The 16,336-nt window shown below is 42.2% G+C and overlaps 2 protein-coding genes across 3 annotated transcripts in view; both read right to left on the reverse strand.

Moving 5' to 3' along the window:
- LOC126567888 (venom dipeptidyl peptidase 4) overlaps nt 1-16,336 on the reverse strand; it is a 532,783-nt gene that overhangs the window by 433,568 nt on the left and 82,879 nt on the right. The gene's annotated exons all lie outside the window — the stretch shown is intronic.
- Nucleotides 10,535-14,256, reverse strand: LOC126568391 (protein scylla-like). 2 transcript variants are annotated; one of them, XM_050224860.1, is made up of 4 exons: nt 14,130-14,256; nt 11,063-11,648; nt 10,828-10,938; nt 10,535-10,632 (listed from the first exon to the last, which is right to left on the reverse strand). In XM_050224860.1, the coding sequence occupies exons 1-4, from the start codon at nt 14,245-14,247 to the stop codon at nt 10,548-10,550; spliced, it is 900 nt and encodes a 299-aa protein (XP_050080817.1). In that variant the 5' UTR covers nt 14,248-14,256; the 3' UTR covers nt 10,535-10,547. The 2 variants fall into 2 exon arrangements, with proteins under 2 accessions (XP_050080817.1, XP_050080818.1); XM_050224861.1 differs by lacking the exon at nt 14,130-14,256 and adding an exon at nt 12,695-12,748 and having other exon boundaries at nt 10,541-10,632.

Raw genomic sequence — 16,336 nt, forward strand, 5'->3', positions numbered from 1 at the left:
CAGTATCTGTATCACAAGCACCTGCTTCGTTTGCTTGCTTTGCGCTCCATTGAGATATGACCGAATGCCATTACATGCTCGCACACGCACACACCGACTCATAAGAGCAGTGTTGGATGGTGTGAAGAAACTAACATTACAATCCTTGTCCTGTAAGTTCGTTCTATTGATTTGTTGGCGTCATTTTTGTCCTCTTCCCGTCCTGAAGAATTAAAGTTCAAGTAAAGAACACAAAAATAATGCCGTTCCAAGTGTTTTGGTTGCACTCGTTTCATGCTATGCTTATACATGTACACACATTTACGCTTGTTTTACGCTTCCTGTTGCTGTTGTTTTGTAAATTGGTTTTAAATTATTTACTTATATTTCTTTTCTATGTAATTTGTATGTTTTGCATCGAATTTATCTTATTTTCTTGTTGCTTGTGTCTATTTTTCTGCTGTGCTTTTTTATTTGTTTAATGTGACCGGCAAAGAAGCTGACAACACACGGTTGAGCTGCAGATTAAGAGGAGAGCCAACGAATATTATTATGTTTTAACAAAACGTACATGATGGTTTCGTTTTGTTTGTTTGTTTGTTTGTTTGCAATATTATGGACGAGAAAACAAACAGCTTCGACTATGGTTAAATTTGTTTTGGTTTCGTTCGAGCACTTCCCTTTTAAAGCGCGTTTTGTGTATGTATGTTAGGTTTTTTGCACATAATTAGCATGAGATTACTGTGAGTTTTGACCACTATGATGAGTAGCTTACTGGTTTTTGTATTCCTGTTTTTTCGTCTCCTTTCGTTTTACTCTCTTTTGGTCTACTGTTCTGGTTTTGCGGTTGTGTTTAGGTTTTTTTTCTTTTTGCTTGAATGAGGGAAAAATCTACTACAATTACATACAGATTATTGAGATGTGTTAATTTAATTTGTTTTTTTTTTTTTGTTTTGTTATGTTTCATCACTTTTCTTCGTTTTTGTATGCTTTTGTTATCGTCTCTTCACTCCGCCGCTCCTACTGCTCCAGCTATCTATAGCCCAATATTATCCATAAACTTGAACTGTTTCTTGCTCTCTATCTTCATACGTTTGCCGACTGAAGCCGTTTGTGTTATGTAATGTTCTTTTTTTTTGTTTTGTTTTGTTTTTGCTTTTCGTTTTCCCATTTATTTATACGTTATTCAATTTGGTTTCCTTTTTTTCCACTACGTTTTATGCTGGTTTTACTCTCGGGATATGAATTGTATTATCAGTTTGTTTTAGCATTAGGTGTATGTAAATGTATCTTTCTTATTTTGTCGTTTTCTTCCCACAGCAGAACAGAAATTGTAAAAAGCGTTACAATGGATCCAAAAGCAGCAAAATCGTAGACACAAAAACATAAGTGCCCGTGTTAAGAAACGTGTACAGCGCATGGAAAATGGGACACATTTCGTTGCTACGGTTGAAATGTGAACCACCCGACAAAGAAGAACAATTTGTTATTCTAAAACAAACAACAGCAGCAGGGCAGTAAAGAATGGGAAAAAGGTGTTCGAAACAACTTTGTTCCTACCACGGGCTTATGTTAAAGTCGGTCCTAAACGTTTGATTTGGAAACAAATGAAAAGTTAACATCTATCGTCAGCATTACGCAAAACAACCCGTTTACACAGCAAGGCCAAAAACCGAATTGTCATTTGCAAAGGCAAAATGGAATTTGGGGGCGGGCAGGCGGGGAGGATAAGGAGGATGCCTTGAACGGGATTGGTTTTTCATCCTCCATGAGTTGATCGTTTTGTTTTGTAAGTTTTGCAGTTTGGATTGATGAATCTTCACTTCTTTTTTTGCTCTCTTTTCTCCCTCTTCCTCTGTCGTTCTCTTCTTTGTAATGTCATTGTGTAAAAATTTGTTGGGCGTTTTCATTTTATTATTATCAGTTTATCAAATTTGAAAATCCTAGTTTTTTTTTTTGTTTCTTTATTTGTTTTGTTTCCTCTCTTTTTCTCTCCCTCTCATTTGTATCTGACACGGCTTGTTGCTTTTCCATTTTTTTTTGCATTTCTTTTCTCGTTTTTTTAGCTCCTTCTTCACTTTTAATATTTCATGCCATCCTACTACCATCGACATATGTGTATATATATATATTTTTATGTATATTATATAAATATAGAAAAACACACACACAGTACTTGTTTTTTTTTTTGTTGCTTTTTTGTCGTTTGTTTCTTTTCTTCTCCTTCTGTTTTCTCCCTTTTTGTGTTTCCCCTTCCTTTCTAACCGTATCTTCTTCGTTTTGTCTTCCTTCATCAACACTTTTATCTTCTTTCCCACCTCACACCTTCTAGATCGGTTTCAATTTTGATTTTCTCCTTCATTTCACCTATTATTCCAATACCGAAAGGTTTTTTTTACGAAGCCATTGCAAGTCTCGTACTACCGTTGCCTCTAAATCATGCTTCAGACTTTTAATGAGCATACAACGAATAATAGTTGACCCTTCATTTTGTAGTAACTAGTTAAGAAAGCCTAGTTCTTCTCCAGTTTTCTCAGTTCTTCATTTTTCGATGGTTTTTTTTACGATTTTTTCTGCTCCAAGCTATACCCGAAAAATAGACCACAGCGTCCAAGATAAAGAAGAACTGAGTAAGAAGAGAGAGAGAGAACTAACCACAAAACTGTCCACACAAGCACACGTGCATTTTCCCCAAAAATAAAAAGACGTTCAAGTTCGGGAGAAGACGTACAATAGTTTTGGTGGGATTTCGTTAAATTGTTTCATGCTTCCCTTTACTCCAAGCTTTCATCCTCTCCTCCTGTCTCTTCGTCTCCCAACTTATTTCGGACTGTGTGTGTGCCTTTCTTTCCTTTTGTGCCATACAAGCTTACTAAGGCTTAGGAGAATATTGGATAGGAACGGACGAGAATACGCACCACAAGTACATGTTTGTTGCGTTTCTTTTTCCCTCAAAAACCACACACACACACAAACGCACGCACACTTATAAACATCGATCGTAGGATTACATTATCCTTCTTTTATTCTCCTTTTTTTTCTCTCTCTCTCTCTCTTTCTTCCTCTCACTCTCTGCTCATTCATTTGTCAGTGCAAAACCATCATTTTGTAGGGGTCAGTAATAACCCCGGGAAATATAAGCGGGTTAGAAGAAAAGTGTTTCTTTTTTGGTTTTGTAAAATTTGATGTATTGTAGTGTTTCTGTTGTGGGTTTTGTTTTTTTTTTTACTTTATTATGTTTTGTCACGTTTTGTTTTTTTATTGATTAATTTGTTAATAACTACTACAGACACATACAAATACGTTTGTTTTTGTATTTTTTTCTCTTTGTTAAGTTTTGTTTTGCATATTTTTGTATTAGTTTTTGGGTAATTTTTCTTCTGTTATCCTTTAATGCGATTTACGGTTGGATTTTGTTTCGGTCTTGTTTGTTCAAACCTTGATTCGTCGCATCTTTTTTTCTTTCATACAGTTTTTTTTCTCTCTTTTCCATATTATAAGAGCAATAACAAATCGAGTTTTTATTCTGCTTTCTTTTCTCCGTCTGTTTTCTGCTTCCTTTCTTCCTAAACATCTTTCTCATGTGATAAGTTGCTGGGAGCATATTTGCTGGTGTGTGTGTGTGTGAGTGTTTTTTTTTTCGAGTAGTGCTTCATAAACTTGCGTTAAATTTCTTTATTTCCATCGTGGTGTGATTGTGTGAGTGTTTGTGTTATTTTACTATTTATTTGCGCTGTGTTTTTGTTAATCGAAACATCGTTCACACCTATTGCGGATGAGTGTTGACATGGGTTACATAAAACCAGGAAAAGATTTTGCATTCAGGCTGTTTGTGATGTTTCATTAATATGTTTATTTTTTCACACACACACACACACACACACACACACATCTGAATGAGTACTTGCATCAGGTTGGAGGGCTCTCTCTCTGGGTAATTGATATACTTCTCCACGGTAGTTTAAATTGGTTTTGATATTTTTATTCACTCCAATCACACCACGCGTACTTTGCGTAGAATTTTGGTAGACAGCAATGATGCAGAACATTCGGAAAAAAAAGAAAGAGAAAAACGTACAAAACTCCAACTGAGAACCGCGCACACCAACCGGAAAAACGTTACGAAAGTCGAAACCAAACAACCAAACGAAACGAAAAAAAAAGACAAAACTGAATCGAACGAATGTAGCAAACAAACCAAGAAAAGAAAACAAACGAAAGGCAAAAAAAGGGAAGAAACATAAACCGAAGCAAACCAAAAAGACCGAACACACAAAACCCATTTCGGTGCATCACATACAGTGGTGAAAAACCAGGTAAAGTAAAACTAAATAAAAAGACAGAAAAAGTAATTTTGTTATTTTGCACATTTTTTTTTTTTTTTTGTTCATGTGGGATTTTATTTTTTCTTCAAAAAAACAACTTCTACGACTATATTGGATGTCTTAAAAACAAAAGACAGTGAGATCACAAATAATAAAAAAAAAAACAGAAAAGAACTTGCAGAAGAAAAAAAAGTGGGAAAGGTTACACTACTACACATAAGTTAAAACAAATTATAATAATAATAATAGAGTAGCGGTAGGGTAAGGTAGTAGTTATGATTTATAAAAAAAAAAAACAGGAGAAAGATATTTTTATCCTTAATTCGTAAATTCAAATATCACAAATGAAACGGTTTTATCCTTTTCCTTTTCACATTGTTATCCTGCGGTACTACTACCACAACGCGCAACACACATAATCCTTCTCCTTGCTTTTTTCTTTCTTCTTTTCGTTCGCTTTTTAACCATTTTCTTCTGCAGCGTGCAATATGCGCCATTATTAAACTTTTCCTGTTTTTTTTTTTTTGTTCATTTCCATTTTCCAGCTTCCTTTTGTTTTTGTTCTCGTTTATGCTTTCCCTTTTTTCTCCTGCAATTCTTTTCCTTCGCGTATTATAATATAAGACCGCGTTCGCTTAATCATATTATCATCTCTTATGCTTTTTTTCCTTTTTTTGTGTGTTTTGCTTTCACAAATACATTTACACGCACATTCTCCTCTTATCTTATCTTGCTCGTGTGTTTCTTTTTGTATGCTCATGTGTTTGTCTCTACTGTTTATACTTTTTAGCTTTTTTTCTGTATGAATGTGGTGTTTTTTTATGTTTTGTTTATTTCATTTTGCCACTTTTAACGTAGCACAGCACGTACGAAAGTTGAATAATTTATACTCCCTAAAACAAACAGAGACAAATCACACCAGATTATTGATTTTGTGAATGTGTATATGTGTGTGTGTGTGTATGTGTGTTTTTAAATTTGTTGTTGCTTCCTAGACAAACAGAGAAAAGAGGAAAAACATTTTCAAAAAATATTTGTCCCTTTTTTTTGTTGTTGTTAATGCTTAAGCTTAAGATCAATGATTTGTTTTCTTGTTTCAAAAACAAACGAAACAGGAAGGAAAAGAGCTACCTCGCTAGAAAGGAATCGGCACGACACCCGGTTTTGTGTTTTTTTGGGGGTGGGTTGTGGGTTGTGTGTTTAGTGTTTAGTGTGTGTGTGTGTGTACGTGTATCTCATCCTAACTGCTTGTGTTCTCCTTTCCATCCCTTTACTCACAAATGCTTTATTATCGGCTTTCCTGACTTCCACGGCTTACACCCTATATGCAACTCAACATGACCCCCTCCTCTGCGTCGACTTCTCCTCGTTCTGCTCCTCTGTTCCTCTTACACTGTAAAACTGTGTGTGTGTTTGTGTGGCTGTGTGCATGGTGTGTTTGCTTATCATGTGTTAGTTTCGTAGCACGTTTTTCGCTGCACTTTCTTCTGTATTACTATAATATAAATTTTGTTCCACGATTCGCACGCTGCGTTTTTTTGTGGGAATTTTTAAATTTAGTTTGTTTTCTTTTTTTGTTTGTTCTGTTTTTCCTTATTTCACGCTTCCAATTTTTAAATTCCTTTTCCAATTTTCAACACGTGTTTTCTTTTCTCTCAATTTCCGATATTTTGATTTTTCTCCTCGTGTTTTTATTCACAATTTATGTTTGTTTTCATAATACCAAATGATCAATCAAAATCGTTTTGTTTGCTGTTCTGTTTCACCAGGGGAAAGGCAGTAGGAACTGTGCTAAGGTCCAAGGATTTTGTAGCGGGCGTCTCGATCCCTATTTATAAACATACGACACACACCACTTTGCTAGCGCAAGGTTAGATGCCAAATGACGAAGGAGCACGAAGTAGGAAATAGAGTATAGTTAGTAGGATCTCAACCACCAAACCATCAAGAGTAAGAGCATCACCATAATACGACCGTCCGAAATCCAGTGCGAAAGATTACCCCCAAAAATGGTGACCCCGACGTGATCTGAACACGAAACCTTCTGATCTGGAGTCAGAATGTCTGGAATGTCAAAAAACCAAAGTAACGAGGCACAACATCGCCAAAGCGGAACATGTCACAGTACCACAACAAATCTTGATAGAAGGGGCATCGTCCGGTACGCTTTGTAAGCGACTCGGCCAGCTGGTGCGCTCGTCATATCAAGCATCAGCGAAGAAGGACGTCAAGTTTGGAAAGTCAATCTCCGAAACCCAGTACCTCTGCTACTGTGTGGTACTATTGTGGCGGCGTCTTGTAGCAGTGAGCTGCTCACACGGTGACGAATACATGGATCTCAGAGATTTCCTGTTCCTGCGAAGCGTACCGCCTCTGGGTACGGCGATGAAGGACATTGGTGCCTTCTTTGGTAGAAGCTCTAAAATCCTGTGAACGCCACCCGGGGTAGATTAACTTCTACATTACGCAGGGTCCACATGTCCTGTTTGTTTGGTCGCGGTTCCGCGTGGAGCGCGTCGAGATGGTGCAGAGGTGCGGAGTGGTGCTGACGACGAGAAACCTCACGCAAGTGGTGTGTGCTTCGGAGGAATAGTGGAGGAAACGCTTCGGAGGAGGAAACAAACACAAACATACACAAATGCTTTCGTTGCTCCTTCCGGCTCTTCCCCTTCACTCTTTCTATCGCTCCTTTCGCCTTAATCATTATTAATTCATTTTTCCCTTACTGGTCGTAAAAAAAAATTTGAAAATCCTAAAATTGTGCCACAACATCCGGCACACCATCACCCATTCTTCCTCCTGCACAGGTGAATCCTCTGTCGCTCCCCTTTTCTAAGGTTTCTTCTTGTAGGTTGTATCTGTGAGATTGTGTGGAACTATTCCACTAATTCGAAATGTTACAATGCCTACAATATAACTTTGTTTTCTTTAAGAACAAAAAAAGAACTCAACAAACCCCTTTCTGTAATGGTTCTCGCAGTGCTGAGAACGGGAGGAAAAATACAAACAAACAAAAATCGCGGATCACTTCTTCCCTTTTTACGAGTGAAACAAACAGCACAAAACCGCACTACGCATCCTCCGAGTTGTACACGGTGGACGATCACGGGAGCCCCCTGGGCTCTCCCCTTCTTCCCAGAGGTTTACAATAAGAAGGATGTTTTGTCTGTGTGTATGTGTGTTTGGTTCCAAGGGAACCACGCGCAATATGTAAAAAGGAGGAAAATTAGAAAATCACTAGGAAATCATCACAATTAATCGTTTTGCAAGCAGAAGAGCAGGTTTAAAACAAGGGAATTGGAACCAAAAGAGAACAAAAAAGCTTCTGCTTGGAAAAACCGGCAAATACAGACGAGAAACAGCACACTAGTACATCCTCACAAACACGCACACACACACACGCACGTGGACCAAAAGTTGGAAGGAATGAATGATAGCGGGAACAAAAATCCACAAAACCATTAATTAAATAGAAATTTTACAGAACGTAGCAAATTTTCCTCATCAAAATTTAGTGACGATTCGTCGAAGACGGTGTTGCACGCTTCAAAACAACACACACACACACACAAACATAGAACAAGTACAATTTAAACCATGGAACAGAGTTTATGGTTTGACTTTTTGATATAAATTAATGAAAAGAAAAAAAGAAAAACGCATTAAAAAATTTACAATAAAAATAAGCGCAGTAAAATGCCTAAGATTTGTACTTTTTAACCTCACAAAATGTGAGCAAGTGAGAGAGAATTAGAATAAAAAAAAACCCCCCACTAATATTATTCTTGGAGCTTCCAAGAGCAACAAATTAAACAACAAAGTTAAGAGAAGAATGAAAATCTTCTTGATTGTACAAGAAAAAAGAAGAGGATTTCTAACCCAAAATTTTGCTTCACGGTAATAGTGATGGTCGTTATATTGCATCTTCCTCTTCCGAAAAAAAAAATTGTGTACGTGTGTGCTTGTGTGTCTTTGAGGCGTACCTTTTGTGTGAACATCCCAAGTTTGCCATTGCTGGTTTTACATGTTCATGTAAAATCTTTTTTTTTTCACTGTTCCTACTATTTTATCTTAATTGTTTGTTTTTCGTTTCTATTGCATAAAGGTGTGTGTGTGTGTGTGTGTGTGTAGTTGTGTTTTCTGTATGGTTTTCAGCTTATCCTCTTTCTCTTAACCTCTCTTCTGCCATGCTAAATTCTTTCTCGCACTTTACTGATTTGTTTTTGCTTCTTTTTCCCTTCTTTTTGTTTGTTCCTTTGTTCATACTTATAGCATTTCAGATTTCTCCTTTGTTAAATTTTACACATTAATCATCACTTGGAGGGGGGGGGGGGGGGTTTGAGGGGTTTTGCTCTACTTTATCCCCATATTCTTCTGCTTCCTTTTTGTTGTATGTGTGTAGTTTTGTTTCTTACTCGCTCCATTTCGAAACGGAGGACACACAATGCCATCTTCCTTGCCTGCGCGCCATTCATAATTCATTTTTAAATATTTATAAAATACTTAAAAAGTGGCTGTTTTGTGTTTTGTTTTCCTTCCGTTTTTTTCTTCTTCCATTCTTCTTCTTCTTCTTCTTCTTTTTGCAACAACAAAAAAACCTTCTTATCCATGTAAACGATGCATACACAGTTGCATCTTACTGATCGCCTTCATCTCTCCTCTCTTCGCTTGTTCGTTCCGCCCGCTTCCCATCCCCCCTCCCGACTTGGTTCCGGCAAGGGGATGGGAGGGCCCTTTTACCCTACAACATACTATAGTGTAATTTGTTTGTTTTTTTTTTTTGTTTTGTTTCGTAGCTTACGCGCTTCAAACATTTTTTCCTGCTCTTTTATCATGATTTTTTCGCTTCTTTTTGTTTCCTCTTTTACTTGCATTAAGATCCCGAAAGGGACACACAGTGAGAGAGTAGAGAAGGGAAAAAAAATAGTGGGATGAAAATCCGCGTCCTACCTTTGCTTCCTATAAAACGCACACTCACTCACGCGGACAAGCCCTGGAACAAACTCGACTCTGCTCGACGCTGCTCTGACGACGTGATCCAGCACACATTTCGGGACGGGATGGTGGTGGTGGTGGTGGGCGATTGGTTGACACACACACACACACACACACGCATGCACAGGGCACAAGCACTTCCTTGTAGGATGATTGTACCCGGCCGGCCCGTATGATGAGAGGACCAAAAGGCGTAGTTGAAGATGATCCTCGACTGGCTGGATGTTCTCTCTGATGCTGTGTGAGGTGGTGATGTGGCTCGCTGTATCCGCTTCCAATCCGGTGAATGTGGGGTGTGTGTAGTTGATTCGTCTCCAAGGATTACACACCCACACATACACACACACCAAACCTCACACACCAATGATGAAGAAAGTGATGGACACCACAGGGACACACTCGCGCGCACACACACACGCACGCACACAGCCCAGAACAAATACGGGAAATCTTCTTCTTCTGCTTCCTTCTGCATTCGAATGAATTATAAAACAACTCTGTCCACACATATTTGCATATTTTTCTCTTCGATGGCCAATTTCCTTTTTTGACTTCGGGCACACAGAAAGAAAATCGATTCGAGCGCATAATCACATAATCACAGTTCGAGGGGGGGGGGGGGGGGGGTGAGGTTTCCGGGAGGAAGGAGATAATGGTTGGTGGTATCACCCCTCTCCCTACCGGGGCTCACCTGTAGCTTCAACTATTTCGCCTCTTTCGAGCAATCTACGTCCCAAAATCGGTTAAAATCACAGATTGCAACCACGCCGCGCGGGCACACCCACCACACGCATTTTCAACAAAAGAAGAACTTCTTCTTGCTGCACAATTATTTTTTTTCCACGGCAACACGAGCACACACACACGCACAGAATGCATTTTTTTTTTGTTTTGTTTTGTATCACACATTCACACTTTCCGTTCCGTTGGGCTGGGTGACGTGGGTGGTGGCGTTTTGTGGTGGTCTCCTAGCTGTGTGTCACCCCGATGATGCTCCCCGGTGTTTGCGCGATTGGCACACGGGACGGCCGTTCCGAGAGAGAGAGAGAGAGACGGTTGTTGCGGGTGTACGGTGGGAGGTGAGAAACACACACTCGCCTGATGAGCGTTAGATTTGTTGTTTTTTTCCTCCAACCCCCTCCCCCCACTGCCTCGCATCAACCCCCTAATCGAAGGGTTGTGAAGACAACGGGAAAGAGAGGGGGCGGGGGATGGGGAGGGAAAGTTGGAGGATTGATGGGGAGATGTTTAGTCGGAGTACGCATGGTAGAGCTTGTTCTTGGTCAGCCGGAACTCCGGGCTGATCATGATTGTACTGCCACGGGCCAAATTTCTAAACTCAGCAAAAGAGAAGAGAAGTAAGAGAGAGAGAAGAAAGAGAAAAAGGTGTAAGTCATCGTGGGGAACATGTATAAAACAAGCACGGCACAACACGGATTCGAAATCATACAAAAACTAACGAAAATAGCAACTCAAGAGTTGATAACAAGAGTAGATAAAAGCGGCAGCGGTGGGTGGGAAAACTTACTTCAAAAATTGTGGCAAAATTGAGGTCCATCCTCGTCGGTCCTGTTTGAGCGTAAGGTACAGCTCGAACGTGGACACGGTGTTCGGATCGGTCTTCACAGTCGCAATCCGCCTGTTGTAGCAAAACAAAAAAAGAAGAAAAATTGGAAAATTAAACATTAGAAATTTGGAACTCTCGTGCTCCCCCCCCCCCTTCAACTCTCCCTCCCCAGCAGCTCGAAAAAGGATCCCCGTACCGTGTGTTATCTGGCTCATCCTCAAACTCGATGTAGATCGTGCAGCCGCGAATGCCGCACGGTTCCTTCTCCGACTGTTCGAACATCTCGGACGATATCCTTGGCAGCAGATCGGCCGGCAGCAGCACCTCGGTGCAGGCCAGATGCTGCCGCTTGGCAATGCGCAGCTCGCTCTCGAGCCGCTGGGTCAGCTTCTGCAGGGCATCCTCGTGCGGCGAGGCAGTCAGCGCTATCGTCGCCGGCTCCAGCGGATACTGGTTCTCGCTGTAGTAGTGCTGCTGCTGCTGCTGGTGCTGACGCTGCAGCAGTTGCTGTTGCTGCTGCTGCTGCTGTTGTTGCTGATGCTGCACCTGGTGGGAAGCGTTACTACGGTGGTGATGATGATGATGGCTACTGCTATTGTGATGACTGCGCTGCAGCTGCTGACTTTGAGGCTGCTGCTGCTGCTGACTGGCGGCCTGTTGCTGCTGCTGCTGCTGCTGCTGCAACTGCTGCTGTTGCTGCTGCGGCTGGCTCTGATGGCGTTGGTTTTGATTAGAATTTTTGTTACTATTGGCCGGGATTGGCATCAACGGTGTACGGAAATCTGTTCCGGGAGAGAGAAAGATCAAAAGAACATCAGTAAGGGTAGGCAACATTGAAAAAGGTAACTGAGAGGAACAATTAAAATACCCCTCCCCCCCCCCCCCCCCCCCCCCTTCCCCCACTGTACAAAGTAATGTATTATTATGGGCCACGTCAGAATCGATTTTTCCCAGCTTTTTTGCGTGTGCAACAGAGAGAGCGATGAAGAGAGCTGTGTTCTCTCTATGTCCAACATTGAGAATCGATTTTTTTTTTTGCCCAACAAGCATACACACACAGAGACACTATTAGGCACAACCGGGGCTCAGCTGGAGGTTTTCCACGCACCATCTCGTCCAGCGCAAGAACGAGATTTCCGGGATTTTTCCTCTCCCGGGGTCTTCTTTGTATAGTCGAGCGCGTGTGTGTTTGTAAGTGTGAAAAAGGGGTAAAGAGATGGAGAAGAAAAACGACCAACGTAGAAAAAAAAACCAACTCCAAAAGAAAATTGCTTCAGCTTACAAAAAAAAATTGCTTAAGTGAGACAACGAGAGAGAAAGAGCAGAGCAGTTCCTCTTTCTCTTTCTCGCAATCGCTTTTCTCCGGTGCAAAGATTGGTTCGGGGTGTGGTGGGAGACTTTGCTGGAGAGCAAAGTGAAAACGAAACCATTTTCTATCGATCGACACACCGAAACCAAAGGGAAAGAGAGGGAAGGGGGGAAGGGGGGAGAGGCACACAAGAAAAGCAGAAGTAAAAGAAAAAAAAACTTTATGTGGAACACAAACAGCTGTTCGGGAGGCTCTCTCGCTCGGGCTCACGTTTTATTTCCCTCACACTGCCTTCTCTGACATTTCTCGCTCGCTCACTCGCTCTCTCTCTCGCATACAGCGCCTCTTTGAGGGGGGAGTTTAGGAAAATCGATCTTAGCAAGCGCTGAAAAGCGTTGGTAGAAGAACAAGAATTCTCACTATTCACAAACAAGGATGGAAAATCGATTTAATTCCCGGAAAAAAAACTACCGGAAAACTATTCTTGAATGTCTGTTTTCACTAGTTCGAGATACCTACTGATGTACATTCGTATGCCGGGGGAGTGTAAAGCTTTTTTCTCGATTTTCACACCAACACAGGCCGCCACGGCACACCAGACGCCAAATGAAGCAAAAATCACACCGCGGAAAACGATCACTTTTCACCAGGAAAAAATTGAAAAAAACGGAACGAAAAGCACACTCCACTCTTGGCGGCCGGTTTAGTTGTAGGAAGCTGCTTCACTGCATTGCTTTTAGCACACACACACAACCACGTTCAAAGAAAAGGGAAAAATGGGCACCCGGAAAACAGAGGAAAACTATATCACTCGCATCGATTACCCCCACTGGGAGGAGGCTTTTTTTAATTAACAAAAAAGAAGCATTTTTCCTTAACCAGAGCAGCAACGCACACACTTTATCCACACGCGGAACACACACGCAGGCACACACACACGCAAGTCCGAAAAAAAGGTTGGTGGGGCGGATGGGAGGTATGTGTGTTTGAAAGAGAAGAGCGCGCCGCGTGTGTTGCCCGTTCGACGGTTCGAAAGCGAGTGACACAAGCACCGAGTGGGGTTTGGATGAGGTGAAGAAGTGACGCAGCAAAACGGGGTGGAGAAACCCTGAGGGTGGCACGTGTGAGAGTGAGAGACCCGATACGGTGGCGAGAGCGAGAGAGAAACGAGCGCAAAGTAACGGGGCACACACACACGCAGTACGGATCAGCTGTTTGTGCGTGGCTTGCTTTCGTGAGAGCATAGTGAGAGTGAAGTTGAAGTGAGACAAAAAAAGGCGGTTTCGCTCTCGCTCACACCGCAACGGATTTCCTTGAGACGGGTATGCTTATTGCGTATACGTGCTTCACTGGGTGGGTGGGAGAGTTCATTTCCCCTATCTCGCTCACTCACACGCTCTCGCTCTCTTTCTCACTCACTCGTGCAGGGTTTGCTGCTTCTGCTCGTGTCACAGAAGCAAACCAGCTGGTTTTGCCGGTTCACGTTCTATCGCGCTCGTACGTACGCGAGCGAGTGCAGCTGTTTCACTCTCTCGCACGCTGCAAGGCAAAACTTGTGCACTTAGCAACAGCAGCGATGAACAGCACGGTTCCTCTCCTCCGTAACTGAACCTGAGTAGCCTGCTGTTTGGAAGATGGTTAAAAAATCGCGTTTTTTTTTCGCGATTTTTTCGCTTCCGTTTTTCCTGCTCACGCGACGAAGTGTGCGTGTGTGGGCGGGTGAACAATAAAATTCACGCTTTAGCACGTGTGTGTACGTCCTTCTCCCAGCATAAAAAGAGCACGATTAAATGAAGCTCGTTTTCATTTTTTTTTGACCAATTTAGTGTCTATGCGAGAGTGTGCGAATCACTGTCAAAAATTGCAACATCGATTTTGACAGTTCATTAAAGTGGAAATTAAATGGTTTAATGGGGCAACACATGAACAGAAAAAACCACACACAAACACTTACCGTTGACTTTTGTCGATCCCAGGTAGCCCAGCTGGCCCGGATACGGCGGCACCGAGATGAGTTCCATTTTCAGAAACTCTTCAACCAGTTCGTCGATTGCAGCCAAATTCGCACTCATAAATCGAACCGCGGGTGGTGCAAGGTGCGAGAGTGTCCCGAGACAAGGAAATGCTCGTACGAAACAAAATCACCTTTTTCACACGCACGGAATTTTTGCACTGGAGTTTCCTACTATGCTATTTGAACTTTTCAGCTTTGCTCTTCGTGTTTGTACGGACTTAAATAGGTTGTAGACTTATTAGAAAACGTAGTTGCGGGGAGGGTGTTAATATGCCTTGTTGTTTGGCGTTTTAATTTTACTGCTTTCTTGGCTTCCCGCTACAGCTTTTTTCTGCGTAGACCGGGATGGGACCTATTACTTGTTTCCCTTTCCTTATTTAACTTTTAAAATGTATTATTTGTAATTTCACAGCACTTAATTATCACTTTGATTCGTCGTCGCCGCTTCCTGACCGGGTGTGTGTGTTTGTGTGGCTCTTTTTTGTACGTTTGGCTCTTTAGCTGCTCATGCTTGTTTCCCCCACGGAAGGAAAACTCTGCACGCACGCGAAACACACACACAACATGCACACGTCACAAGACACACAGGACACGCACGCTCACTTGGTGAAGAAATCACGATGTTCCAGCACTTCTTTTGCGCTTTCGCCGCTGTACCGTGTTGTGTCCCTGTACCTGACAAACGTCAAACATGAAGGAAAACCCTCCGGTTTGCGGGGATGTTGCACGCGCTGGGCAAGAACGATGGATGGATGAAGGGAAAAAATCAATTTTCCTTCATGTGGACACGCGCGCCGATCTTTATTTGCGTTTCTCTCCTTTATGGCTTGACAACTTTTCCTCTTTTGCACTCACACACGTACGCACAATCGCAATTTTTGTTGTTGTTGCTTGGTTTGTGCGTTTTAATTTCTTCTTAATTCTGTTTTCTTACATTAAGCGAATATATTCGGCTTCGCTTAATTCATGTGTCTCACTGGTGAAAACTTTTGCTTCGTCTTTAAAACCGTCGCCGGTGTGTGTTACTGCTATTGGTTATACTTTTTGTTCTTCCGTTTTGCTTCGGTAAAAACCCTTTTTTTTCTAACTCTTGTTACGCCGCTTGCGAACGCCTAACTTTTCATGTAACGAGAGGATGTTGCTTGATCAATTGAAAGAAACTAAGTAATTCCCGGCCGGCAACCGAGCCCCCTATTTATAATCTAGCCCCGGCCCGCACACACACCACCGTACGGTCCGGTCCGAACGTGAACAAAGAACACCATCGTGAAGTGTGCTCACGCACACACACTCAAGCCACCCAATTCGGCCAGATTTGCCGAACGCGTTCGTACGCCGGATGGTATATACACTATTTGACGAGGCAGCTCGCTTGTGTGCGTTTCTGTGCTGTGCGAAAGCAATCACCACTCTCCCTTCTCTTTTACCCATCTATCAATTTCGATACAGGCCTTTTTTCTCTAAGCCCAACTACACACACACACACACCGATAGGAAGCGCAACAGAACCCCACCAAATAGCTCCACAAAACGCGATCAAAGTAGTCACTTGTGAAGCGGAAGAGCGGAGCAGTAGATAGAACCAGAGTGGAAGGGAAACATAAAATCCAGTAACTCTATACATAAAGCCGGCTACCCTTCGGTTCCTACTTCCACCAGCCAAGCGACCAACGTAACCCACAAAAAAAAAACATTTCCTTTGTACCAGCGCTACACGCACATATCTCGCACACAAAGGCAAACCAATTCCAGTAGCAAATTCGCTCGCTCTCACGCTCTCTCTTTTTCGCTCTCGCTCATCACAATCGCTTTGTCTTTCATTCTCGCACGCATTTATCCAAACAGGGTTGAGCATTGCTGGGCAGCCGGTAGCCGAGGTGTATCTACCCTATGTATGCCCCTATATACACCGTGTATCCGCAACAGCGCTGGGTGCTGTGTGCGTGCGTACGTGCCAACCCGAACCCGGCCCGAACCGGGCACGAACAGTCAGCCAGCACCGGCACGGTGGGATAGCGATGGCCATCATCCGCATCTTCTTCTCATTCGTGTTCCGCCGTTTCTGCTTTGTTCACCTCGCGCGTTCTCACTCTCGCTGCTTCTTTTTTTTTTTGCTTCCGCCACTGTACAGTAATGGTTTGTCTAGT

The sequence above is a fragment of the Anopheles maculipalpis genome, chromosome 2RL (genome assembly GCF_943734695.1).
Source record: "Anopheles maculipalpis chromosome 2RL, idAnoMacuDA_375_x, whole genome shotgun sequence".
Taxonomy (NCBI): Eukaryota; Metazoa; Arthropoda; class Insecta; order Diptera; family Culicidae; genus Anopheles; species Anopheles maculipalpis.